The sequence below is a fragment of the Aotus nancymaae genome, unplaced genomic scaffold (genome assembly GCF_030222135.1).
Source record: "Aotus nancymaae isolate 86718 unplaced genomic scaffold, 86718_ANA_hifiasm-v0.15.2.pri h1tg000003l, whole genome shotgun sequence".
Classification (NCBI taxonomy): domain Eukaryota; kingdom Metazoa; phylum Chordata; class Mammalia; order Primates; family Aotidae; genus Aotus; species Aotus nancymaae.
In genome coordinates, this window is record NW_026988414.1 from 34,020,276 (window position 1) to 34,045,988 (window position 25,713).

Genomic DNA, 25,713 nt, shown 5'->3' on the forward strand with positions numbered 1-25,713 from the left:
GGGGTTTCACCATGTTGGCCAGGCTGGTCTTGAACTCCTGAACTCAAGTGATCTGCTGCCTCGGCCTCCTAAAGTGCTGGGATTGCAGGCATGAGCCACTATGCCTGTCCTTATTATTTTCATTTTTTAGGCAAGAAAAATGAAGCACAGAGGTATTAAGAAAATTTTCCCAAATCCCAGAGTGGGTCAGTTACAGAACCAGGATTTGAACACAGGCAGTTAGCTCCAGAGTCTGTCTGGTTTCCACCTCACTTAAGTGTGTCTGAGAATGATCAGAAGGCAGAAGTAGACTGACAAGAGGAACCGCAGGCAGACGGTGTTTGGCTCAGCATGCAGGATTGTCTCTGACCATTAGAAGTGTCCACGGGGGTCTGTTGGGGAGAGGGGGGATAGCGGGGGGGTGGGGAGTTGGGGAGGGATAGCATGGGGAGAAATGCCAGATATAGGTGAAGGGGAGGGAGGCAGCAAATCATACTGTCACGTATGCACCTATGCAACAACCTTGCATGTTTTTCACATGTACCCCAAAACCTAAAATGCAATTAAAAAAAAAAAAAAAAAAGAAGTGTCCATATGCTGAGGAACTACCTGGTAAGGCAGTGAGTCACCTGTGCCTGGAAGTGTGTAAAAGGGGAAGAGATCAAGGGGTTGGTCATGCCAGGACTGGCAACAGTCTCTGGGCAGCAGAGTCAGGGACAGGGTGGTCAGGGAAACTCTTGTCTCCCTTCAGATTTGCTTGAGAAGTAAATAAACTACTTGCGAATAAATATAACCCCATTATTAAAAATTCAAATGATACTAACGCAGATTGAGTAAAATGAAAAAGTCTCCCTTCACCCCATTTATTCCCCATCCCACTCTGCTCTGTAGAAGTAACTACCATGGCCAATGAGTTGTGTTTCTATGCATGAAGCATATGACAGAAATGTACAGAGGTTTATTTTGTTTTGTGGTATTTGTTTCTTCTTTAAATGAATTCATACTATACGCATTGTACTGCAACTTGGCTTTTTGATTTTATTTTTTTTAAATTTATTTACTTTAGAGACAGGGTCTGTCTCCGTTGCCCAGCCTAGGGGCAATCATAGCTCACTACAGCCTTCAACTCCTGGGCTCCAGTGATCCTCTTGTTTCAGCCTCCCAAATAGCTAGGACTACAAGCATGTGCCACCATGCCTGGCTAATTTCTTTTTTCTTTTCTTTTTTTTTTTGTAAATAGAGATAGGGTTTTGCTATGTTGACCAGACTGGTCTTGAACTCCTGGTCTCTAGTGATCTCCCTCTTTGGCCTCCCAAAGTGCTAGGATTACAGGCATGAGCTGTCACGTCCAGCCCGCCTTTTTCATTTAATTTTTTGCAGAGCTTTTTCCAAGTCAGTACATAGAGAATGACCTTATTCATTCTACTGGCTTCACAAGATGCCAATGGATAGATGGATATTTAGGTTACTTCCGTTTTTTTCCTGTTACAAACAACATGGCAGTGGTAGGGGAGGGAGTGGGTATACTTTAGGCTCCCTACAGAGACGCAGAACTGCTGGGTGAAAGATAGGTGCTTTCGAATTGCAATTGAGTCTGCTCTGCCAAAAGGATATGAAAATCCTTCAGCCGTGTGTGATGCTGTGTGTCCTCACACCTTTACCACCACAGAGCGTTACCCATCTGGTGAGAAAGAGATCAGATTTGCTCTTGAACAAAACCACCAACCAACACCTTAGGTGTTACAAGCTGTATCCTGGAGCTGGTGGCTCTGAGGCCCCCATTCTGGCCAGAAGCACGAGGAACATCAAGAAGCTCATGTTGGATATTTGATGGGGCCAATTCTGGCCATTCCCAGATGATATGGACAACTGGGAATACTTGAAATCACAACAGAAAGGAGCCCTGGGAATTCTGTTGTCCAACTCCAGAATCCCAAACCCTAACTGACATGAAAATTCCCTCCATCTCCAGCTGTTTACACACCCCCAGGATGGGAGCTCCTCCTGCTTTGAGGTATCTGTTCCATCCTTGGGTAGCTTTGCTAGTTACAGAGGTCTTTCTGGTCAACTGCTGTGACACAAAATAATATAGATAATTATTACTCTGATGACTTAATATCTGCAAAATTCTTTGATCCTCCTCCCTCCAAAAGGTGGTGCTGATTTCCCTCCCCTCGAGTGTGGGTTGTGCTTTGTGACTCACTTTTAATGAACAGAGTATGGTGGAAATTACTTCGTGTAACTTCCAAGGTGGGGTCATAAAAGGCATTTGAGGCAGGCTGGGCACAGTGGCTCATGCCTATAATCCCAGCACTTTGGGAGGTCGAGGTGGGTGGATCACAAGGTCAGGAGTTCAAGACCAGCTTGGCCAACATGGTGAAACCCCGTCTCTACTGAAAAAACAAAAAATTAGCCGGGCGTGGTGGCGCATGCCTGTAATCCCAGCTACTCTGGAGGCTGAGGCAGGAGAATCGCTTGAACCCAGGAGGTGGAGGTTGTGGTGAGTGGAGATCATGCCATTGCACTCCAGCCTGGGCAACAGAACGAGACTCCATCTCAAAAAAAGAAAAAAAAAAGGCATTTGAGGCTTTCTTTTTTCTCTGCCTTGGCTCGCTCATTCTGGGAGACATTAGCTGCCATATGGTGAGGACACTCCAACAGCCCTAGCCTGGGTTCACATGGCAAGGGGCTGAGGTTTCCTGCCCACACTGTGACAGAGCCTTCATGAAAGCAATTCCTCCACCTCAGATCATGCCCCCTGGGTGAAGTCAGCCAGCCATGCTGCTCCTGGACTCCTGGCCCTCAGAAATGGTGAGCTAATACATGTTTATTGTTGTTTTATGTCAGGACTCTGAGGCTGTTTAAGTCACTATATTTGGGGATAATTTGTTACACAGCTACAGATAACTGATACACTCACAATGTTGAGTAAAAAAAGCCAGACACAAATCATCCAGTCTGGGAAAACGAGACAGCACAGTCTACCTCCTTCCACTTCTCTTCAAAATATTAAGCACATCCTCATTGTCAAATATTGGAATAAAAAGTGGGGAATCTGGGCAGTACCCCCAGACACTGTACATATTCTCATTTGTGGGGCTCACCCCAGGCCTTTCTGTCCTGGGGGGCAGGGCCCCTCTGCACCCTGTGGGTCCTGGGGAAGGGCAGTTCTGTGAGGAGTTTGGAGGGTGAGGTGGGAGCAGCAGAGAAGCCGTATGTGGAGATGGCTACTTGGCCTGGGCCGAACCTGCAGCTCCCTCGGGGCCCACAGGGTCTCTCCCATCCAACCATCAGTGCAGCCAGGATACCGCAGCTCCAGCCCAGCTCTGCCACTAACCTGGCCCATGGTCTTGGGCTGATCCCATTCCTTCTCTCATCTTCAGTTTCCCCACCTGTGAAAGGAGGCCTGGGCTAGGTGTTGTCTTAGTGCCTTCCAGCTCTGGGGGCCTGCTCTGCCCTTTCCCACTCACCGTGGCCTCGGCACAACCACAGGCGGCAACAGAACATTGCTTGGAAATAAAGAGAGACTATTTGAGTAAACAAACAGCCTCAAAGTCCTGGTTCCCAAACTATGTCCTGAGCCAGCTCCATGTCACCCTGGGCAGAACTCCCCACGTCCCTTTCCCTGGCCGTATAAGGAGAAAGAAGGACAGAGACTCGCTGCTCCAGGTTATAAGCACAGGACTGAGGAAAAAGCCGTCTCCAAGGACCTCGGTGACTAACCAGGAATGAGGAATAAATCAAATGCCACTCGACACCTCCTCTGGGTCACACTGCCCTGCCTCCCCTGAGCCGGGGGCTGGGGCACCTGAAGAGGAGGCACAGGTGCCTCCCCTGAGCCTGCGTCAGCAAGCCCCCTCCCTGAGGCCCAACTCCAGTCAGGCAGGAGCGTCTCCCCATAGCCCCCTGGTCCTGGGCCCTGATACCCTCTCCTTGCCCCCCAGTCTCCTCCCATCCAACCAGAACAATCTTCCCAGAGCACAGGCACAGCCTACTTTCCCTCAACCCACCCATTCAAAGCTCTCTAACTCCTAACCCTCTTTTGGGCTTTCCTCTGGGGGAACCATGAGCCTGTGTGGATGGGTTCCATGGCTTTCCCCACTCCTTCTCTCTGCACCTGGGATGCCATGGCCTCCACTTCACCTGGAAATTTTCCACCCTATGGGTGGGAAGTCAGGGTCTATGCAGCATCTATAGGTTTATCTCAAAATCTGCCTCCTCCAAGCAGCCTTCCCTGATCCCTGTTCCTGACTAAGGCTGCTCCCTCCCATAGACCTCACAGCCCACTGTCTGGCTGCTGGAGCACCTGGTATGATGGTGCTTTCTGCAACCGTTTTTCCTCCATCCAGAGAGGAAATTTCTGGGGGGCAGATCTGGAGTCTCAGTCCCACATACAGCCCAGCAGAGTCCTGGCAAGCAGCCAGCGTCCATCAAAATGTCGAGATGAACCTAATAAGAGACTCACTGGATGGGAGGTGTGCTGAGCAGTGCTCAGGGCCCAGGCCAGAGGACAGATGAGAAAAGCCAGGCTAACATCACATGAAACTACAGCTGCTTTGAGAACCCAAATAGGAAAAGCATTATACACGGACTCTGGAGTCACACAGACCTGGGTTTGAATCTTGCCCTTCTTGCTTCTTGTGTGGCCTCTGGCAGGTTGCATAGCCTGCCTGGCACTCAGTTTCTTCATCTGTGATAATGGGGGTAGGTTGTAACATCCACTTACAGAGTCTTTGTGAACACTAAATTAGATAACAGACGCAGAGTACCCAGTATGGTTCTTGGCATATGATACCTGCTCAGGAAATTTGCTCTTAGAATAATGTGTGAATTTCCTAGATCACCTTCCTAGTAATTCTAAAAGTTAACAACTTCAGAGTTTATATCTGTTATCTCCTTAGAAGCAGAGATTCTTACCATCCCCATTTTACAAGCAAGGAAACAGACCCAGGAAAGCGAATGTGTTCGAACCAGGGTGTTCGGCTAGCATAAGGGCGATGGCTAGCATTGGCACCATCTTGGACTCTGGGAGGACAGTGTGTGGAGGGAGGGGGCAACTTCCTGGCAGCTGCCACCACAGTGACCTGAAGCCAGTGCTCCCAGTCCTCTTTGGCTGACATTCTGCCCGAGGAGTTAAGTTTCAGCTGACTCTGGGTAGACCCTGACTTCCTGCCAGGCCAGGCTGGGATTCACATGAGTAGCCAATCCCAGGGCCTGGCCCAGGGCTGCTGCCAAGCCTGCATGCCTTTGTTTCATCTCCTCTGTCCCTCTTGCCTCCAATGGAGCAGAGTCAGCAATGGCCAAGGGAGGGTGCCGAAGGGGTGGGGGTGGGGAGGGCCTGAGAATGAGTGAGGCGGCAGCAAGACCACCAGCATGTGAGAGATGCAAGGAGTCCACTGCAGTTAATGCATGTGACACGGCTGCTGACGGCTCATGTGACCACTTTATATGAATGAGAAAAAAGTGCCCTCTCTGGGTAAACAAAGCCCCATACTGAGGCACCCAGCTTGGAGTGTGGATTCCGGGTTGAATTTTGCTCTCTGCTACCTCATTGTGTCATGAACAATATGCACGACCGTCCAAGGCAACTTCCTTACCAGGCACCCCTGAAGGGCCAGGTCCTGAGCTGGGCCCTGAGATATGGAGATGCCTCAGACACAGCACCAGCTTCCGGGACGCTCAAGGGAAGCCAAGGTGCTAGGGAGCCCAGAGGAAGAGGCATTTAACTCTCTTTGGGCAGAGGTCTGGAGGAGCTATGGCAAGCTAGTGGGAGAAGACGGTGATAACCTGGCTCTCAAAGAAAAAAACGAAACACCCCTGATGCATGGCGTGCCAATTTGCCAATTTTCATAGTGTAAATACTTCCTCCTACCATGAGCAATTCAAGGTACCAATGTGCCATCACTGGTCTTGGGAAAAGATACGCACAATCAGTTCTTGCAAGCTGGTTCAAGCTGTCTCTAGAATACCACTAAGATAAAGAGAAGCTTCAACTAAACCCAGAAGGCAGAGAAGAGGGTAGAGGCAGGTGAAGACATTCCAGGAGGAGGGAAAGGCAAGGAGGCATGAAAGTGAGTGGGAAGCAAGCTGTGAATGGTTTTGAAAGGGTTATGGTTGGGAAGGGAGTCAACGTCTTCTAGAGGTTGGTAATGTTTTAGTTTCTTGACCTGGACAGGGGTTACATGCCTGTTATAATCCTTAAACTATGTATTTAAGTTTTATGTACTTTTCAGTATGTTTGCCATATTTTACAATAAAAAAGTTAAAAACTAGTAATAATCTCACTCAGGTATAATCACTGTTTAGAATTTGTTAATACTTCATTCCAGTCTTTTTTCCATACATACATTTATATAACCATTCAGCAAAAATTTTCCATGTAGGGGAAAAAAATAACTAAGTCCCCCATTCATAAAAAAGAAAGAATTTTAACATCAAAAGAAACATGTTACAGTGGAAGAGGTGTGAGTTTTGGAGTCAAGGAGACCTGGATTCAAATCCTGCTTCCTAAATGGTGACCTTGTGACCCTGAAAAAGGGGCTTATCTTTGGCCTGTCTGGACTGCTTTCTGAAAACTGAGATTGAAGATGTAGGAATTCACTCAAGGTGGTGGCAAAAGTATTAAAAAAAAAAAGTAGAGAAAGTTATAAGGCCTGAAATTTCTTTCATAGTTTTAGTAGCAGTTTCAGCCAAAGGCAGCCTGAATCCCCCTTACATTTAGTTAATAAGTAAAGCAAATAGCTAAGGTATACAAAAGAGTTTACCTAACTAACTTGTTTACTCACATGGTCTTAAAACTAATCTTTGAGCCGGATGGCTCTCTCAGGAGGAGGCTGACCAAGGATATTATCCGCTAATGGTGTTTGCTTTGAGCATCAGAACCTATGCTTTAATCTTCACTCTGGTGGTGTTAACTCAAGCTTTTGTGAATTAAACTTTACTAAATATATGCAAGTCTCTCTAACTAGTAAAGGATGGCCATTGCAACTGTTTACAGCACTCTCCAAGGAGTCTGTAAGCCACCCAGTCCCTCAGCTGAACTAGCAAAGCATAGTATCTGTGGGTCAGTGTACTTTATTCATCTGTTGCTTAGTCACAGTTTGCAAGACAGACCCCTGCAGGTAGTAACACTGACAAAGATACCCACATTCTGCAGGGTTGTTGTGAAGATCAAAGATGATGGATGTAAGATGTGTAGCTCAGAGCCTGGCCCACAGTAGACCCTCAACACATGTAACATATAAGATGTTGTTATTAGCAGCCTCTCAGAAAGTTGGAGCTGAAAGTTACCCTGCAGATAAATGACTGGCCCACAGAAGTTACAGAGAAACAGTAACTCTATAAGAATAAAGACAAACTAGAATTTGCCCAGAGAGTAACCTGAATGGTGAGGAAACTCAAAAGTCCTGTTAAATGGAGGAGAATGAAGAAAATGGGGGATTTTAACCTGGGGAAGGAGAGTTTAGCAGTTCATGAAGTCTGTGCAACAGATGTCCTAGAAGCAGAGAATGGATAGAAGCAGGGAATGGAGCTAAGCCCAACAAACAGGACTTACAGGGAGCTGACTTCTACCAGATATATGGAAGAATGCTCTAATTGCCTAATAATGGAAGGGGTGATGTTGGTAAGGAGAATGTCCCCCATCACAAGAGGGACTCAAGCAGAACTGGAAGAGCACATAGTGGGAGTGATGAAGAAGGAAGGTGAACATGGTAGAAGGTATGAACTTTGGGGACCTTGGAGGTCCCTCAAAGCTGGGCTCTGAGTTTCCATCATCAGCATTCTTAGCTCCATCCAGCAGCATGGGAAAAAGTGCAAGCCAGTGAGCTACACGTAGTTACAGACCTGAGGAGACCCTTGACCATCTCACCTGGTTGTCAATTTTCAGTTCCACCAGAGAAGTGTTGTGCGGGAGGGCTTCCACCAGGCGCAGGATCCCAGCTCCAGAAATGAAGTTGGATTCCACATTCAGTGTCTTCAATACCTTATTCACCTTGAGCATCTCAGCAAGGGCCTTGAAGCACAGGAGAAATGTAAGGATGCCCATGAGTCACCCTGAGCAAGGCTGGAGACCCCTCTGGGTAGATCCTAAAACACCTAGGGGCACAGGAGGATGATCTCCACCAGGTCCTTCACCAAGCATAACTCTGACTGCATCTCTCCTCTCCTGCAACCTGCCATGGCTCCCAATCCCCCACAGGAGAATTCTATGCTGCTCAGCCTACTTCCAAAGCTTCTGTGACTTGGGTCTCCTTCTCCGTGCAGAATCAGCTCTTACCACTCCTCTTTAGTGGGGCTACTCACAGCTCCTCATGCCTGCTCAGCTCAGTGCTTTCCCACTTTGTCTTTGCCCTTTTTATCCCTCCAACCTGGAACTCCCTTCCCTTTCTGCTTCCCTGTCCAAGCTCTGCCCATCTTTCAAGGCCATTCTCAATGCCCCTTTCCCCAAGAGCTCTTGCTGACATTCCCTAGCTGACTGTAGCCTACCCACCTGAATCCTCATAGAGTGGAGCCATACTTCCCTCATTATAAACCTTGTATTCCTCTGTTCGGAGTTGTTTTCATACCGGTGTTGTCTCTGCCATTAGACTATATACTCCTGGTGGGCTGAAAATGCATCCTATTCATCCTATGTTGCCCACAGTACCCAGCACATAGTAGGTCCTCAGGAAATGTTCATTCAGTAACCAGTGGAGTTTCAACCTCCCATACATACTCCCCACTTGTCTCTTCTATTGCCCTGTGGAAATTTCACGGAGACATGGTTTTCTTCATCTGATCACTACAGAGCAGAAGAGGAAAGCCTGGGACACCACCCACTGGGCAAGTAACCAGGGCAAACTGGAGAAGAGGAGCTTAGGTGGCCCCTAGCACGTTTCAGAGGAACTCAGCCAGGGGGTATAGATGACAATCAGAGCATCTGAAGGAAATGAGGTAATTAGCAGATGGTGGAAACGATGTGTCATGGAGGAAAGAAGAAACCAGCAGCTGATAGGACATACTGATCGGTGGGCCGTGCTGCCTGAAATGACGCTCCAAGCCAGGAATACTTGCCCCATCGCCCCTGCCTTGCTGAGACCTGCAGAGAGGCTCAGCTCCCAGGAAGCCCTCTGTTTTGAAATCATCACCACTCCTCAGTGCCCCTCACTTCAGCACGCCCTCAGGATGGCATGTCAGCTTTCTCTACAATGGTGTCTGTCTCTGACTTGGCTGGCCCTCCTGAGGGAATGGACCCAGCCAGAGTCCTCTCCATACCCTCCACCAGAACCTCCCTGCTCCTAGGAAAGGCCTGGCCTGGCTTAATCAAATCTAATTTTTAAAAAATAATCAAAATAACAACCAGTAGGCAATTCACCAGCCTGATCCAACTGGACATGCTGGTGGCTGAGCAGGTCCTGGAGGCACTGTGTTGCCAGGTGTTAACTCCTTGTATGCTGGGTCCCAGTAGAGGAACCAGGGCCCAGAAGAAAAGCTAGGCTGGGCAGTACAGAGCTCTCGCAGCCTGCTTTACCAACTGGTGCAGAAGCCTCTCAGTGTTTGACATGGACATACTGGTATGCATGGACTGATATCAGCTGTTGGTCTGGCAGAGTCCATGTCCAAAAAGCATTTGTGGACCTCAGCTGAGGGCCAGCATGGACATGCTTGCTTTCTGATCCATGACATAGTAGTATACAGGGCATGTGGCTTTGCCAGCTGTGTTTTTATAGGTAAACTCAGGATCCATGGAGATCTGAGGTCCGAGGTCATCGATCCAGAGATTCCCCACAGGCAGCAATGGGAGACTGTGAGCTATTTCTATTATTTCAAAAATATGAAAGAACACTGTCCTACCTATTTTAAAAATCAGAAAAAACTGATTTCTACTAAATGGTCAATTACCAGCCCGGATAAACTAGTTTCTGCCCTTCTTGCAGGAACGTAGCTTTGCAGTAATCGCACTGTACTGTGATCCTTTAGTTGTCTGCTTGGCCAAATGGACCAGAATGTTTATGAAAGTAGGAGCTGAGACTGTTTGGTCACAGTTGTATTCCCAGAACCTAACTCAGTGTTGGGCACGGAGAGACTTTTTTTTTTTTTGAGACGGAGTTTCACTCGTTACCCAGGCTGGAGTGCAATGGCGCTATCTCGGCTCACCACAACCTCCGCCTCCTGGGTTCAAGCAATTCTCCTGCCTCAGCCTCCCGAGTAGCTGGGACTACAGGCATGCGCCACCATGCCCAGCTAATTTTTGTATTTTTAGTAGAGACGGGGTTTCACCATGTTGACCAGGATGGTCTTGATCTCTTGACCTCGTGATCCACCCGCCTCGGCCTCCCAAAATGCTGGGATTACAGGCTTGAGCTACCGCGCCTGGCCGACTCTTAATACATATGTGCTAGCTGTTTAAAAAGAAGAGTTGATGGCCACTTCAGAGTAAGTACAATTTAATTTGATCGGAAATATCATTTGAGACTTGGCAAAATAAAATTGGTCATTGGGACCTGCTGATGAAACCACTGATTTTATTTTATTTTAGTTAATTGATTGATTAATTGATTGATTGAGATGGACCCTTGTTCTGTTGCCCAAGCTGGAGTGCAGTGGTGTGATCTCGGCTCACTGCATCCTCTGCCTCCTGGGCTCAAGCACTTCTCCTGCTTCAGCCTCCCAAGTAGCTGGGATTACAGGCATGCACCACCATGTCCAGCTAATTTTTGTACTTTTAGTAGAGACGGGGTTTTACTATGTTGGCCAGGCTGGTCTTGAACTTCTAACCTCAAGTGATCCACACGTCTTGGCCCCCCAAAGTGCTGGGATTAGAGGCATGAGCCACTGCACCTGGCTGAAACCACTGATTTTAGAGAAGGAGAAACTGAGGAACAGGGAGGGGCAGGCCCTTGTTCTAATATGATATGCTGAGTGAAGAGAGAGCCAGATTTAGGGTCACATGACTGCACTGGAATTGCAGGTCCGACCTCTCACTTGCTGTGTGACTGGACAAAACGAGTTGCCTGACCTCTCTGAACCCTAGGCTCTTTAAGTGCAAAGTGGGGAGACCTGCACATCTGAGACTGGCGGTGATTGTGAGGACTGGCCGGGATGATGTGTGGGTGGTGCCAGGTAATGGCTGATCCCTCTACACCTGCCATGGCTCCTGGTCCAGTGCTTTCCACTACCACATAGAGCTCTTCATTAGTGGGATACAACCAGTCCTGAGGCCACATATTTCAACCCTTCTGTTTCAAAGCCCCCTATCCACAATGCAACAGAATAGAAAGGTACGTACATACGCCACGGGGTCATTACTCCGTGTCCCCACGATGCTGAACTTCTTCACATATGAGTTTTCTTTCAGGGCTTCTGCATACGCCTTGAGGGTGGGGATGGGGATATTCTGCACAAAGAAAGGCAACAGAGAGAGTGACCAGGAGCCTCCCCTGGGACAGGCTGAGGCAGGCAGATTAGCCTGGATCCTCACTGATTTCTGGCAAGTCTCTGGCCAAAAAGCTGAATGGGCAAAAGGTTCGGGCTTTGTCCCAGATGACTAAGATTTGGGGAGAACTTTCTGGTAAACAGATTTAGAAAATCCTCCCTGAAAATTTCAGATAAGACCTATAACTTCTTTGTGCACTTGGAGGCCAGAGAAGAGGCAAAAATTAAGGTGTGGAGTGTTGCAAAGAGCTAGGACTCGGGGTGTGGGAGGGGCTGGACCTGGCTTTGGCCCCAGTGATTGGCAGTGTTTCTGACTTGCTATGTGTCTCTGTGGAAGCCTCTTCCCCTCTCTGGCCCTGTTTCTGGAATATAGGAGAGGGTGTTACATACAATGTAACATCTTCCCCAGGGGGTCTCTGCTCCAGCTGCACATCAGAGACTCCTGGGGAACTTTTACAAAATGGTGATGATCTTCTCAGGTGAAAACCAATGAGATCTGGACCAACAGGTTCATAGTGCAGAGGGGAAACTGAGGCCAGAGGAGGCAGGCCTCACAGGGAGATTCCATCCCTCATGCAGCCTTGAGGTAGTATTCACTGCCAGAGTGCAGCATTCTGAATTGTGCCAATGTCTCCCACTGGGCACATGAAATCAAACATGGCTGTGTTTTTACCAATCTCTCATTTCAAAGCGTCACTTAAGCTCCCGTGGGAGCAGAGCACGGGGAGGCCAGGTGGAGGCAAACACTAGGGTGCAGGTTTCCAATCTGATGGTGCCGTGGGGCTGGCAGCTGCTTAAAAGAAAGTGGAGAAGGAAAGAAAGTGGAGCAGGGGCATGGGGGGCTAGCTTCTAGTCTTACCCCCACCCCCTCCCAGAACTAATCCGCTGGTCTCCGGGCTGAGCAGGTGGGTAGGCAGCTGTGTCTGTCTCTGAATTCTTTCTGCAGTGGCTTTTTCGGGGTGGGACTGCCTGCCCACCTGTCCCTCCGTGCCCTGGGGATCACATAAGGAAATGTCCAAAGAGAAAAGGGCAGATAGCTTGGGATATTGCTTTGGACATTTTGGCCAACAGCTCCCTTCTGTGGCTGTAAAATGAGGCTGAATATGAAAGTGATACAGCAGCAGTAATGGTACAGGGGAGGGACCTGCCCAGGGCCTGTGTTACCCCCGAGCTTAGTGGGCACTGGACTTTTCCAGCCTTGAGATCCCGTGCAGCAGCGTGTGTCTGACTCATGATTTTGTCTCAGAGAATCTCTCGGTGCTTTGAATAACGTGGCAGGTTTCCAGATCGAAGCAGGATTGGTCCATGCTAAACATCTGGCCCCGATATCATCCTCAGAAAGAAACCAGGACTGCGGGATGCACTTGTTTACACTGTCACCCCCCTTAAAGGCTCCCATTTGCAAAGGTTTTGTCCCTATTCCTGATGCAGAAACACCCAGGGTCCAAACAGGACCCTGTTTACTCTGTACAGCCAAGCCTGGACCATTCGCGTTTGGGTGACACAGTTCCCCTCCCCCACCCTCACACAGGTAAAGTGAAATAAATGGACTTTACCCGGATATTATTGAGGTTAACCTCTTCAAGTTTCGGGTCGTTGTTCTTTATCCGTTCCAGCGTTTCCTCTACGTCTGTTGAGTTTGGTTCTTCGTCAGGCACAGGCTTGTATTGTGTGGGTTTAATCACACCTAGAGTGACCGACAAAAGGGATGTGGCTCACGGAAACAAGGGGCTCGCTTTCTGCCAACACAAGGATGCTCTGGAAGGGAGCATGTGCAGAGTTTGGGCACGTGAAGGCTGCACATCGCAGGGGCTGGTGGGGGTAGGGGGCACCACTCAGAAGCAGCCCTGCAAGGGAGCCAGGAGGCTGGGGTTCTATCTGGACTTTGCCTTTGAGGTGCTGCAAGAACTGGGTGAGTTACTTAAATTCTCTGAACCTTGGGTCTTCACCTGTAAAGCAGGGAGAGTCATTTTACCAGTTCTCATTACCTCAGTGGGCTCTTGGGAGACCAAGATGAAGCCTGGATGGGAAAGAAATGCACCAGTCTTCCAGAGGGAGAAATAGTCATTTTTTTGGCAGCCTCATTTTTGTTTGGGGCCAAAATGCCAGCTTTGGAACAATGCAGTGGAGTAATTAAGGCAATGCAATATTGGCACAGGAAAGGACAAAAGGGTTCATGGAACAGAGGAGGCACCTAGAAACGGACCTATGTGGATGATAAAGGCGGAGGCCCAAACCAGTGGTGAAAGGATCAATCTTGCAAGGAATGGTGTTGGGACTATCGGATATCAATTCAAAGAAAATGAAAGACTGATCTCATTCCACAGCACACACAAACATGAATTCCAGGTAGATTAAGAAGTTGAATATGGCTGGGTGCGGCGGCTCATGCCTGTAATCCCAGCACTTTGGGAGGCCGAGGCAGGTGGATCATGGGTTCAGGAGTTTGAGACCAGCCTGACCAACATGGTGAAACCCTGTCTCTACTAAAAATACAAAAATTAGACAGGCATGGTGGTACCCACCTGTAATCCCAGCTACTCAGGAGGTTGAGGCAGGCAGGAGAATAGCTTGAACCCAGGAGGTGGAGGTTGCAGTGAGCTAAGACCGTGCCACTGCACTCCAGTCTGGGCAACAGAACAAGACTCCATCTCAAAAAAAAAAAAAAAAGAAGTTGAATATAAGGCCAAGTGTGGTGGCTCATGCCTGTAATCCCAGCACTTTGGGAGTCTGAGGCAGGAGAATCATTTGAATCCAGGAGTTCAAGACCAGCCTGGGCAACAGTGTGACCTCATCTCCATAAAAAATAAACAAAACTAGTCAGGTATGACTTCATACACCTGTAGTCTCAGCAACTCAGGAGGCAGAGGTGGGAAGATCACTTGGGCCCAGGAGATCCAGGCTGCTGTGAGCCAACATTGTGCCACTGCACTCCAGCCTGGCTGACAGAGTGAGACCCTGTCTAAAAAAAGAAAAAGTTGAACATAAAAAGCAAATCTCTAAAACTTTTAGAATAAAATATAGGAGAACCTTTTTATAATATTGGGATAGAGAAGGCCTTTGTAAATAAGACATAACTCCCAGGAGACTCAAAGGAAAGGATGAACAGATTTGGCTACACAGCATGTTTTTTTTTTTCTTTTTATCTGGCTACATAACATGTTAAAACTTCTGCAACCAGCCAGAGAATATCAGTGAGGGAAGGAAGCAAGAAGCATGAGGTTCCTCGGGGGGCGGGTGCATACTCACTGTTGAGCCCCTCCTTGTTCATGATGGAGCTGCTGCTCAGGGCCTGGTAGTACTGCTGGTTGCTCATGAGCGTGTGCATGCCCAGGATCGCTGCAGGGACAAGGAAAGGGCCCGTGATGCGCCTCTACAGTTTGAAGAGCCTCCTAGGGACCCACACTCCAAACCCCGGGATCTCTGGCTCACAGAAATGGCAAGAAACACTTACATGAAGACTCCAGAATTTTATTTTACTTTTACTCTCACCTCTGTTGATGTGACTCTGAAATCCCCAGCCCCAGCCCCAGCCCAGGCTGCTCTGCCCCTGGCCTCTGAGTCCCTGATGTCCTCCTGGCACATCCAGCTCAATGTGGACAAACCAGAATGGCTCTTTCCAGTGACAACCTCCTTCCTTAGAAGGGTCTCTTTCCATCTCTTCCTCCTGCCTGCCCCTCAGGGTAAAACCCCAGAGCGTGTGGCACCTTCTCCCCACAAGCCCATTCGACCGCCCCAGTGCCTCTCAGATCCGTCCCCCTCCCATCGCATCACCTCTGTCCTCGTGGAGGCCTGATCATTCCTGGGCTGTATCGCCACAGCTGTGTCATCGCTGGTGTCCTGGTCTTGGCCTCTTCCTCCCAGCACACAGCACAGAGCAGCCAGAAATGCCAGCCTGACCTCATCACTCCCATGCTCAGCCATTCATTCATTCAACATGTACTGAAGCCCTCCCCAGCACTGCGTGCCAGGCTCTGATGGGGACAGTGGAGGATAAGAAAGGCCGAGTCTCTGCTCCTGGGGCTGAAAGTGTGCTGGGGGAAAGAGGACCCAAGCAAGTTCCCACACAATGAAAAAGCAGTGCAGGGTATGGTGAGTGTGGTAGAGGAAAAGTTCAGTCCTGAGAGAGCATGAAAGAGGGACTTGGGATGGGAAGGAGGAGTCAGTGTTGGCCAAGCTAAGAGAAGGGCAATAGAACATTCCAGGCAGAGGAATGCAGGTGGGAAAGCCTCGAGGTTCAGAGAGTGGCAGGCCAGGGAGGGAGGAAGGTCAGGTTCGCATTTCCAGAAAGACCTTTCCAGCTGCTCTGTGCTGCATGTTGGGAGGTAGAGAGTAGGAAGAGGCCAAGGCCAGGACACCAGTGATGACACAGCTGTGACAGCCACCGCTGGGGAAAACAGGATTGAAGCTGGATATGTGGCAGTAATAATCAGAAGCATGACAACGCCACCCCTCTCATGAGCACTTGCTCTGGGCCAGCAGACCCTTTGTAATCATCATTCCCAACTCGGTTGTATATTGGAATCACTTGGGAATCTGTTGAAATTCCTGATGCCCAGTCCCACCCCAGAACAATGAACCCAAAATCTCTGGGGGTAGGCAGGCACCTGCATTTTTAAACCTCCCTGGGTAGTTTCAATGAGCAGCCAAGGTTGGGAACCATTGCCTGACACTGCCCTCTTGATCTGCCCAATAACCCTCTGGAGTAGATTTGATTCACCTAGGCGACGTCAGATTCTACAGGGTCTTCAGCTGGAGTAAGGAGTTTGGGTGTCTTTTCCTAGGAACAGCCTGAGAAGCCACTGAAGGCGTGAGCAAGAAGTGAGATAGTCTGACCTGAGTTGTGACTACCGTGTTGAGAACTCACTACAGAGGGGAGAGATGGACATGGCTGCAGAGCCATGAGGCTGTTGCAGCTGTCCAGATGGGACGATGGTGGCTTGTACAGCCAAGTCCAAACCCAGAGCCTGGCTTCACGGGCTCCCCCCGCGACCCACCAGGGCGGCCCCACCTCATCAGTGCTGTTGCACTCCCCGTCCCAACAGTCTCTGCTCCAGCCACACAAACAGTCCCTGCTTGTAGCTGCTCCTGCTTTTGCTAGTGCTCGCCTTTCTGCGGGTGATTCTCTGCACCCACTTGACTTGGAATTTTAGATAAACAACAAATTTTTTTTAGCATAAGTATGCCCCATTCAACATTGGGACATATTTGTTGTTCTCTGAAATCTGAATTCAATTGAACATCCTGTATTTTATCTAACAATTCTCCCTCCCTCTCCTTCAAGACTGGGAGTGACCCTTCCTCCTCCAGGGAGTTCTCCTGGACTCTTCCTCTCCCTCTCTAGTTCTCCCACAGCACCTGGTGTATGCCTCAGAATGTATTTGGTGTTAGACATATCTAGATACACGTGTGCTTCTCCTACTAGACTGTAGGCTTCTGGAGGTCAGGGAAGGATATTCTCTTCTACCTCTCCCTGAATATGGTATTTGGCAAATATTTGGTGATAATTTTTTAAAAATAACCAAGTCATTTCATTAGATAGGGTTTCCTGTTACAGAGACAACATGGGAACGCTTAATGAAGAGTCAGGAGACCCAAGTTCCAGCCCTGACCATGCCCCTGATGTCAGTGTGACCTTGGGCAGTTCCCCCGCTACGCCCAGGCTTCAGTCTCCTCTTTCCAATGAGGCGTGGAGAAGAGGCCAGTGGCTCTCGGTCAAGGCTGCACACATGGACCCCCCGGGGAGCTTTAAGACCATTTCAGTGCCTCTGTCCATCCTGGACCAACCAATCAGAATCTCTGGAGATTCTTTTTTTTAATCTCCTCAGGTGATCTTGTTGCTCAGTGCGAGTCGAAAACCACAAGACAAGATGATCTCAAATTCCCTTCTGTTTCTCACATTCTAAGATTCTTGTCTGCTAAAATTAGACTTGCTTGTTCATCTCTAAGTGAACCGGTGGGGAGAGAGGCATCTGCATTTTGTCGAGCTCTCGGGGTTTTAATTTAGGCTGCATCTACGTGGGCAACAGGAGCTGAGGCCTGAGTCAGCAGCAGGTGAATCAGATCACCACGAATGAGTCCCATCCCAGGGCAGGCTCTCGCAGTTCCCACGCAGCAGCTGGGGGGCGGGGAGGTTCTGGGATGTGCTGGGGTTTCAGGCTTGGAAACAGTTCGTAAAGGTTGTTGGGGATCATATGAAAGATGTAGCCTCATATGGCTGGCTGGTGTGGCTTAGAGTGTAGAGAGGTGGAAAATAGAAAGTGCATTTGGCACACAGATGCCAGCTTCCTGTGATATCTAGAAAGAGGGATGGAGGCGGCGAAGTGACAAGAGAAAGGAGACCTGTGTTTCAGTCTGAGCCTTGGTATGAATTTTCTGGGTAACCCTGTATAGGTCACTTCCTTTTTAGCGGCAGGGGGCTCAGTTTTCTCACTTGTAAAATAGAATGTTTGAACTAATCTCTTACCTACCCATAGGACTTAGCCACACAACAATTTCTCATGTTTTTATCCTGTTTGACTTTCACAGTAAGTATCCAGGGCTGGGCATGGTGGCTCATGCCTGTAATCCTAGCACTTCGGGAAGCTGAGGTGGGTGGATCTCTTGAGGCCAGGAGTGTGAGACCAGCCTGGCCAACATGGTGAAACCCTGTCTCTGCTAAAAATACAAAAATTGGCAGGGTGTGGTGGCATGCACCTGCAATCCCAGCTACTTGGGTGACTGAGACAGGAGAATAGCTTGAACCTGGGAGATGGAGGGGTCTCTGCTAAAAATACAAAAATTAGCAGGGTGTGGTGGCATGCACCTGCAATCCCAGCTACTTGGGTGACTGAGACAGGAGAATAGCTTGAACCTGGGAGATGGAGGGGTCTCTGCTAAAAATACAAAAATTAGCAGGGTGTGGTGGCATGCACCTGCAATCCCAGCTACTTGGGTGACTGAGACAGGAGAATAGCTTGAACCTGGGAGCTTGAACCTGGGAGGTTGCAGTGAGCCAAGACTGTGCCACTGCACTCCTGGCTGGGCAACAGAGTGAGACTGTCTAAAAACAAATGAACAAACAAACAAAAAGCATCCAGGGCATCTGTGGTAGACTCCCCACCCCTAACGTTTTCAGCAAGCTCAAGAGGGAAATGGTTCGCCAAACCATGTAGCAAGGACCCTCGTGGCTTTTAAGCTAGTATTCTCATTCACTAGATCACCAGCAGTTCTAAACTTCTAGAACTTCCTCTTGACTTCGGTGTTCTAAGGACAGATAACATATATTCTAGGATGTTACATATGTTAATAGCAGGGCTAAGAAGAAATAAAACCATTTTGCGGCTCAGAGGAAATTAGAATTCCAAAAAGGAAGGATGAAAAGGAATGAGGGAAAGAGGAAGGAAGGAAAGAAGGAAGGGAAGGGCCTAGCTAAATTTCCACTGATGGGCAGAATGCCTGGGGCTAGTATTATCTTCCACCGGACTGCCAGACAGAGGCACAAAATCGCGACTTTCTCTCTCACTTGGTTTTGTGCCACACCACGTCGCCAGGAGTGAGTGACGGGAGAAAACAGCACATCAACATTGCCTGTTGCTTCATGCTTTGTAGATATTGGCAAGGCTGAATTTAGCACTAGGGAACTGGATTCTTTTTTTTTTAAGTCTAGATCTTCCTCAAAACTCAAAAAGGACTATTTTTGAACTCTGAAAAAGAACACTGAGTTCTGTTTCCTCTCCCTGCCTTGGCAGAGTTCGCTCATTTGGTAATTCCATTCAGGACGCAGGGAGATAACAGCACACATCCCCAGCTTCTCCAGCTGCCAGCTGCTCAGGCTGGCTCTAGGCAGATGGCTGGAAGATGTTCTCCTACATCTCAGGGACAGGTGGGAGAACCTGGCTCCAGTCCAGGACTTGGATGCAGTTGAACTGCTCCTGGATAAGATACACCCTGCCACTGGTAGGGTAGCCGGACAGGCGCCTAAGCACATGGAAGTAGCCAGAAGCCAGGGGGTGGTCTGGCTAAGCCTGCCTCTGATAGCCACAAGACTCCCAGGTTGCCAACTGCCCTTGGGGATGAGTGGCCAGAGGCTGTCCCATCTAAATGATGAGTCTCCCTACCCCATTTCCTTCCTGGGTCCTGCCCCACCTGAAAGGTCCCTAAAAGCCATCCTGCATCACCTCGCTGAGTGGGCAGGGGAGGCACTGGGAATTGCAAGGGCTTCCTGACTCCCAGGAGCTTCTGACCTACAACTCAAGGCTACGCGCCAAGAACTTAGTCCCGCCAGGAACTTGTGCACTCTGCTTGTCACCCAGCAGGGAAACTTTTAATGTTGAAATCTACATGTTTAAGGGATAAAAGATTTTATGGTTTTAAAAAAAATACATGTTTCTGGTCTGTCCTCCTCATCAGCTCTTGGGCCTCCCGAAGTCAAGGACTGGCTCTGGTTCATCCTAGTATCCAGGAGGTTGATAATGTGCACTGGCTCAATCAGCAGACAGGTGAATGCATGAGTCATGCATCTCACCTGTGTCACACCTGAGTTAGGAGGGCACACCTGAGGGTGCCCCCCAGGCTCCTACCATCAGCAGATAGCAAGCCTGCCACCCCACCCCTGCAGAGCACACAGAAAGGGGCCTGCCCTTCCCGGCCAAGAACGGCTTCTCCCGCCGCTCCCAAGTCCTGGGCCTTCTCCACGCGCGTTCTCAGTGCTACTCTTCTGCTCCTAGGCTCTCCTCCATAGCTCTTCCTGGTCTCCCCAGCCCCACCCCCTGAACCAAGTGCCCACCTCACACACTGTCCTGATTCTGTTTAGAGACTCACTCTCATTTGTCACTTCATACATGCCTGGTGTTTGTTAAACGTGGGCTCTGAGAGGGTGGAAACTGGGCTGTTTTCTTACCATTCTTTTGCCAGGGACTAGCCAGAGACTAAATGGATGGCACTGACTGTGTGTGAGTGAGCAAGCAAGGGCTGAGCTGATGAAAATGTTCCACCTGGAGACAGGCCATACCGACTACAGGGGACCTGGACGCCCCATGTCCTTCTCTCCCTACTCTTCTTCCTTCAGTGAGTCACCCACACTCTTGGCCCCAGCCACCCGCTCCATGAAAAAGGGCCCCAACCACCCATCACTCTCATGGGCCTGCTCCGCCCAGCACCCCCAACACCATGTTCAAAGTCCAGCCTGCATCTCATGCGGAGTTTCTGAAGTCAGCTCTAGGCAGAGCACTCCTCATCAGCCACCCAGCCTATTTTCTGCTGCCTCAGGCCAGAAAGCCTGGCACCATCTCAGCTGCTTGGCCTCTGAGCCAGCACTAGGAACTGCTGGCTCTTGGTGAAGCTGCATCTCAGATGCAATCCCACAGCTCTGCTCAGGTCTTGGCCTCATCCGGGGCCTGCCTCCTCCCTTCTCCCAACCTGCAGAACACTGCTTCCTCTCCACTCAAACCCCTGCTGCCATCTAGCTCTCCCGCATGCTCCTAGTCCCAGGTTTCATCTCTGGTGTGGCATCCAGAGCCTTTCCTAATGTGACCCCCGTGTCCTCAGCCAGCTTCTCCAGCCTTGCCCATCACCCTCTGTGCTCTGTGTCCTCCCCTACTCTGGAGGGCTTCAGCCAGGTTAGACGGGTGGTGACACTGCCCATAGGCCCTAGAATGAGGCTGCCTGGGTTTAAACCCTTTGGGCAAGGCATTTAACCATACTTTGCCTACTTTCTCCATCTGCAAAATGGGGACAGTAATAGAAGTGACTTCATAGGATTGTTTTGGTCAGTAAATGCAACAAGGTCTTGAGAGCAACTCACATAGCACCCGGGACATGGTAGGTGGTCAACAACGTTCAGTCCCTCCTTCCCCAGGGACGCTGCCCCCTTTCAAATGTCCAACATCAAATGACAGGCATCCAAGCTTAGCCAGTTTCCACTGGTGTAGACTTACAGCTCCTTTCTCCTTCCCAGACATTGGCAGGGTATTGTACCGTTAACAGATAATGATAAATAGCCACGCCAACAAAAATTAAGAGAAATAGTTTCAAGAAAGCCACACAGAAACCTAGCACACGGCTGCAGCTCTGTTTTGGCACAGGAACTACAGGAGCCAGAGGTTGTGACAGCAGTCATTTGATAATCCCTTGGAGCTGCCTAATGAGGGGAGTGGCGTCATGGAGGGTGACTAGAGGAGAAAGTCCAGGGTAAAAACAGTCCCAGGGTCAGTCAATGTGGAGATGGCACACCAAGCCATCAGCCGCCTCCCTGCCTTGCAGACTAACTCAAAGTCAAGGGACCCCCATCAGGGAGATGGTTTAGTTGAAGTGTGACATATAATATATGGGCACAATGGAGGATCTACTGTGACTTGTGTGGTTTCTGACAGGATAAATCTCTACCCTAGCAAACTAGGTTCTAGAGTTAAGCACTCCCTTCCCACCTGGGTGAAGCACTCACTGCTTCTGTACTTCACAGTGAACAGGAAAACCATTCTCTCCCAGTCCTGATAGCCTTCAAGCCACTGCCCTTTGTCCCTCTTCAAATTTCCTGTCTCCCGAGGAAAGGGCTGTCTGGACTTGGGTCTACACATTGGCTCTCTGCATTCACTCCTCAGGCTTCGCCTGTCACCATCCAGAGTCCTCTATGGGTAGAGGTGAGTCTGCTTACTGCCCCTGCACATCCCCAGCAGCTCCCCCACCCCTGCACGAAAGTCATCAAAGTCATGCACAATACTACTCACGAGACGCAGAAGGCAGCTGTGACCGGCTGAGTCCCCAGTGCTCTTGCCCTCCCCTCCCGGCCATGGCCTCTGGCCTCACGTGCCTCTGAGCCTCCTGGCCAGCCCTGAACCCTCACTCTGTCTCCGTGGCTCCTGCACCCGATTCTGCCCATCTTCATTTGGCCTTTGGTTCCCAGCCTATTTGTGGCTAACTGATCCCCATTATACCTTTGCCCCATTTCCACGATTTGACACCCCCACTTCCCGCTGCCAAAGGTTCTACAAGGGTCACGTGTTCTGCCTGGAGCTTGACAACGCTAATGATGCCCAAATCTCTATCCTGAATGGGAACCCCCTGTAGCACTCCAGACCTTCCTATACAACTGACCCCACTTGGGTGGCCCACAGGCGCCTCGAATACCACAGGCTGTAAACTGAACTCAGTATCTTCCCTCTTCCTGCTCCTTTGTTGCCATCTGTCACTAATGGCACCAACACCACTTAGTGTCTGAGGTTACCCTGCTTGACTCTTCTACCTCGCTTTCATAGCCAATCAGTCACAGGCATCCCCTTCTACCCTCTCCCCTGCCCACCTGCCTCAAGCCTCTCCTCACCCCACCCACCCTGGGCTATGATTAGCAGTCTCCAAGCCTGTAGAATAAAAACCCACCCACTCCCTGGGTCAGGGAGCACAGTAGATGAGGAGTGTACAGGGTGCTGGATGTGGCCAGAGCCTGACCCCCCTGGGGATAGAACACACAGCAATGGGACAGGGACTAGACAGGAGCAGCAGCGAAATAGGGGGTGGGGAAGGGCTCTGAATATCAGGCCACCTTCTGAAGGTTTGGGGTAGTTTGTGAAGATCGTATGGAAACACACATGAAGATGGAGGGCGTAGGGCAAATATGCGATATACAAGGGTGATCCCTCAAAGCCCGGCTCACTGAGCTAACTGCAGGCAAAGTGCAAAGTTGTAAAAATCGAGCCCTTAGTAAGCTTCCCAAGCCAAAGACACCAGAGGCCCTCTATCTGTTTTCCCTCTATCTTCTCTTCCCAAGCGGCTTGGGCAGGATTCAGCGCAAATGGCTGGGAAAGGCATCTGTGGGCTCTCCCTGAGATACAGCCACGCCCCTCTAGGATGGGGTCCCATAGCAACAACAGATGGCTCTGTGGTGTGATGGGTTCGGGTGGTTTTATCTCTGTTTTCCTTGTTTTGGTTTTTGAGAATGGATTTTTATTTTAACACACTCTCGGTCTCCTCTAGTTCTTGTTAGAAATAGAGGAGATGTTCATGCTGAAATGAGCCCTACGGGGTTCCCTGCAGATGTGGGTAAACTCCTTCTGGAGGATGTGGAAAGCTCCTGGAACGCCTCTTACCTGCAATGTCGCAGAGTTCTGCATCTGAAGCATTTGCCAAGGCTTCCTCCAGCTCCGGTTCCAGCGTCACACTTTCCAGCACGGGATCCATTGGCTTCTGCTTAGGAACCCAGACCTTTCCTGCAAACACACAGGGGACCTGTTAATGGAGTGGTTGCAACAGGGCAGCCTCTGGAGATGGCCCTTCATGGACCACTGTAGAGCCCTGTGGGTCCCTCCATGCTGAGAGTCCTTTCAGGTTTCTCCCTCTAGGGACCAACTTCCCCAAAAACAGGAATCAGGGATCTCCAACACAGCACCCCTCACACTTGAAAAGAATGATTTTATAACTTGGTCCAAGCCAACTACCCTCTATCAAAAACATTGGTCATAACCAAACAATCTGTAAGTAGGAAAAAAATACAAAAGAAAAACATAATAACAGGTCAGGGTCTGGGACACCCTAACCAAAGGTTCTGAGGCCTTGAGAAACGAGAGAAAAATGTATAAACATTTCTAAACAAACAAAATATGAAAAGGGAGCAAAAAATGCATCCTTGCCTCATTACCATATTTTTTAAGTGTCAGATTCATAATGGAATGAGGGGAGTATAGAGGTACGTATGAGGAGGGTCACTGTCATGCCCACTCATAGGGACTGGTGAAGAAATTATGGTGCATCCATACAATGGACTTCCAGCAGTTAGCATAAGGATGATGGAGATTGCTACTTACTAAGGAGAATGCCTAGGACAAATGTTGTGTGAAAGTGCACGTTTACAAAGTAGCATGAACAACTTAATTCCACTGATGAGAAACTGCATATGTATATTTATTTATGCAACAACATTTATTGAGTGTTTCTTATGTGCCAGGCACCTTTCTAGGGGTAGGGGAGAATAGTGAGTAAAATCCTCAAGAGCTTCCAACATAGTAAAAGGAGACAGAGAATAAACATATAAAGGTACGGAATGGTATCAAGCATTATGGAAGGAGACAAAGCAGGACAAGGGCCTAGAAGATGCCCGGCTGGGGAGTCGGGGTGGGCACTGCTGTTTTGGAAAGGGTAGTCAGAGAATGCCTCACTGAGACGACAGCCTGTAATCCGGGACCTGACAGAAGTGAGGAAATGAGCCCCTAAGATCAGAAACAAGACAAGGGTGCCCACTTTTACTGCTGCTATTCAACATTGTACTGGAAGTTTCCGTCAGAATAAATAGACAGGAAAAAGAAGTCAATGGGATCGAAACTAGAAAGGAAAAAGTAAAATTGTTTGTTTGTAGATGATATAATCTTATGTGTAGAAAACCCTGAATTTCCACACAAAAAACATTAGAACTAAGAAAGTCAGCAACATTGCAGGGTACAAGACCAACATACTAAAACTAAGTGGGATTTCTGTACATCAGCAATGAAAAATTTGAAAAGGAAATTAAAAAAGCAATTTCATTTATAATATATCCAAAAGAATAAAACTTGGGAATAAATTCAACCAAAGAGATAAAAGACATGTAAAATGAAAACTGTAAAACATTACTGAGGGAAATTGAAGACCTAAATAAATGGAAAAATATTTTAAGTTAATGGATTGGAACACTTAATATTATTAAGATGGCAGTGCTACCCAAAGCAATCTACAGATACAGTGTAATTCTTATCAAAGTTCCAATAGTCCTTTTTCCAGACATAAAAAAGGCGATCCTTAAATTCATCTGAAATTACGGGCCACAAATGCCAAAACAATCTTGAAAAAGAGAAAAATTGGAGCACTCAGACTTACTGATTTCAAAACTTACTAAAAAACTAAACTGTGTAGTGCTGACATAAGGATAGACAGATGGACAATGAAATAGAATTGACGGTCCAAAAAGAAATGAAAACATCTATAGCAAACTGATTTTTAACAAGGGTACAAAGTTCATTCAATGGGGAAAGAATCATCTCTTCAAAAAATGGTGCTGGGACAACTGAATATCCACATGCAAGAGAATGAAGTTGGACCCCTATTTCACACCATACGTAAAGTTGAACTCAAAATGGAATGACTTAAATATAAGAGTTAAAACTATAATATTCAGGCTGGACGCAGTGGCTCATGGCTGTAATCCCAGCACTTTGGGAGGCTGAGGTGGGCAGATTATCTGAGGTCAGGAGTTCGAGACCAGCCTGGCCAACATGGCAAAACTCCATCTCTACTAAAAATACAAAAATTAGCTAGGTGTGGTGGCACCTGTAATCCCAGCTACTCAGGAGGCTGAGATAGGAGAATTGCTTGAAC

The 25,713-nt window shown here is 48.7% G+C and overlaps 1 protein-coding gene across 1 annotated transcript in view; it reads right to left on the reverse strand.

The window, feature by feature from the left end:
• Positions 1 to 25,713, reverse strand: part of TMOD1 (tropomodulin 1) — a 93,656-nt gene that overhangs the window by 18,024 nt on the left and 49,919 nt on the right. The window contains exons 4-8 of the mRNA XM_012475745.3: positions 23,457 to 23,576; positions 14,644 to 14,733; positions 12,951 to 13,081; positions 11,249 to 11,356; positions 7,850 to 7,993 (exon numbers count right to left, since the gene is read on the reverse strand). Coding sequence (XP_012331168.1) covers positions 7,850 to 7,993; positions 11,249 to 11,356; positions 12,951 to 13,081; positions 14,644 to 14,733; positions 23,457 to 23,576 — 593 coding nt within the window. The remainder of the gene's footprint in view (positions 1 to 7,849; positions 7,994 to 11,248; positions 11,357 to 12,950; positions 13,082 to 14,643; positions 14,734 to 23,456; positions 23,577 to 25,713) is intronic.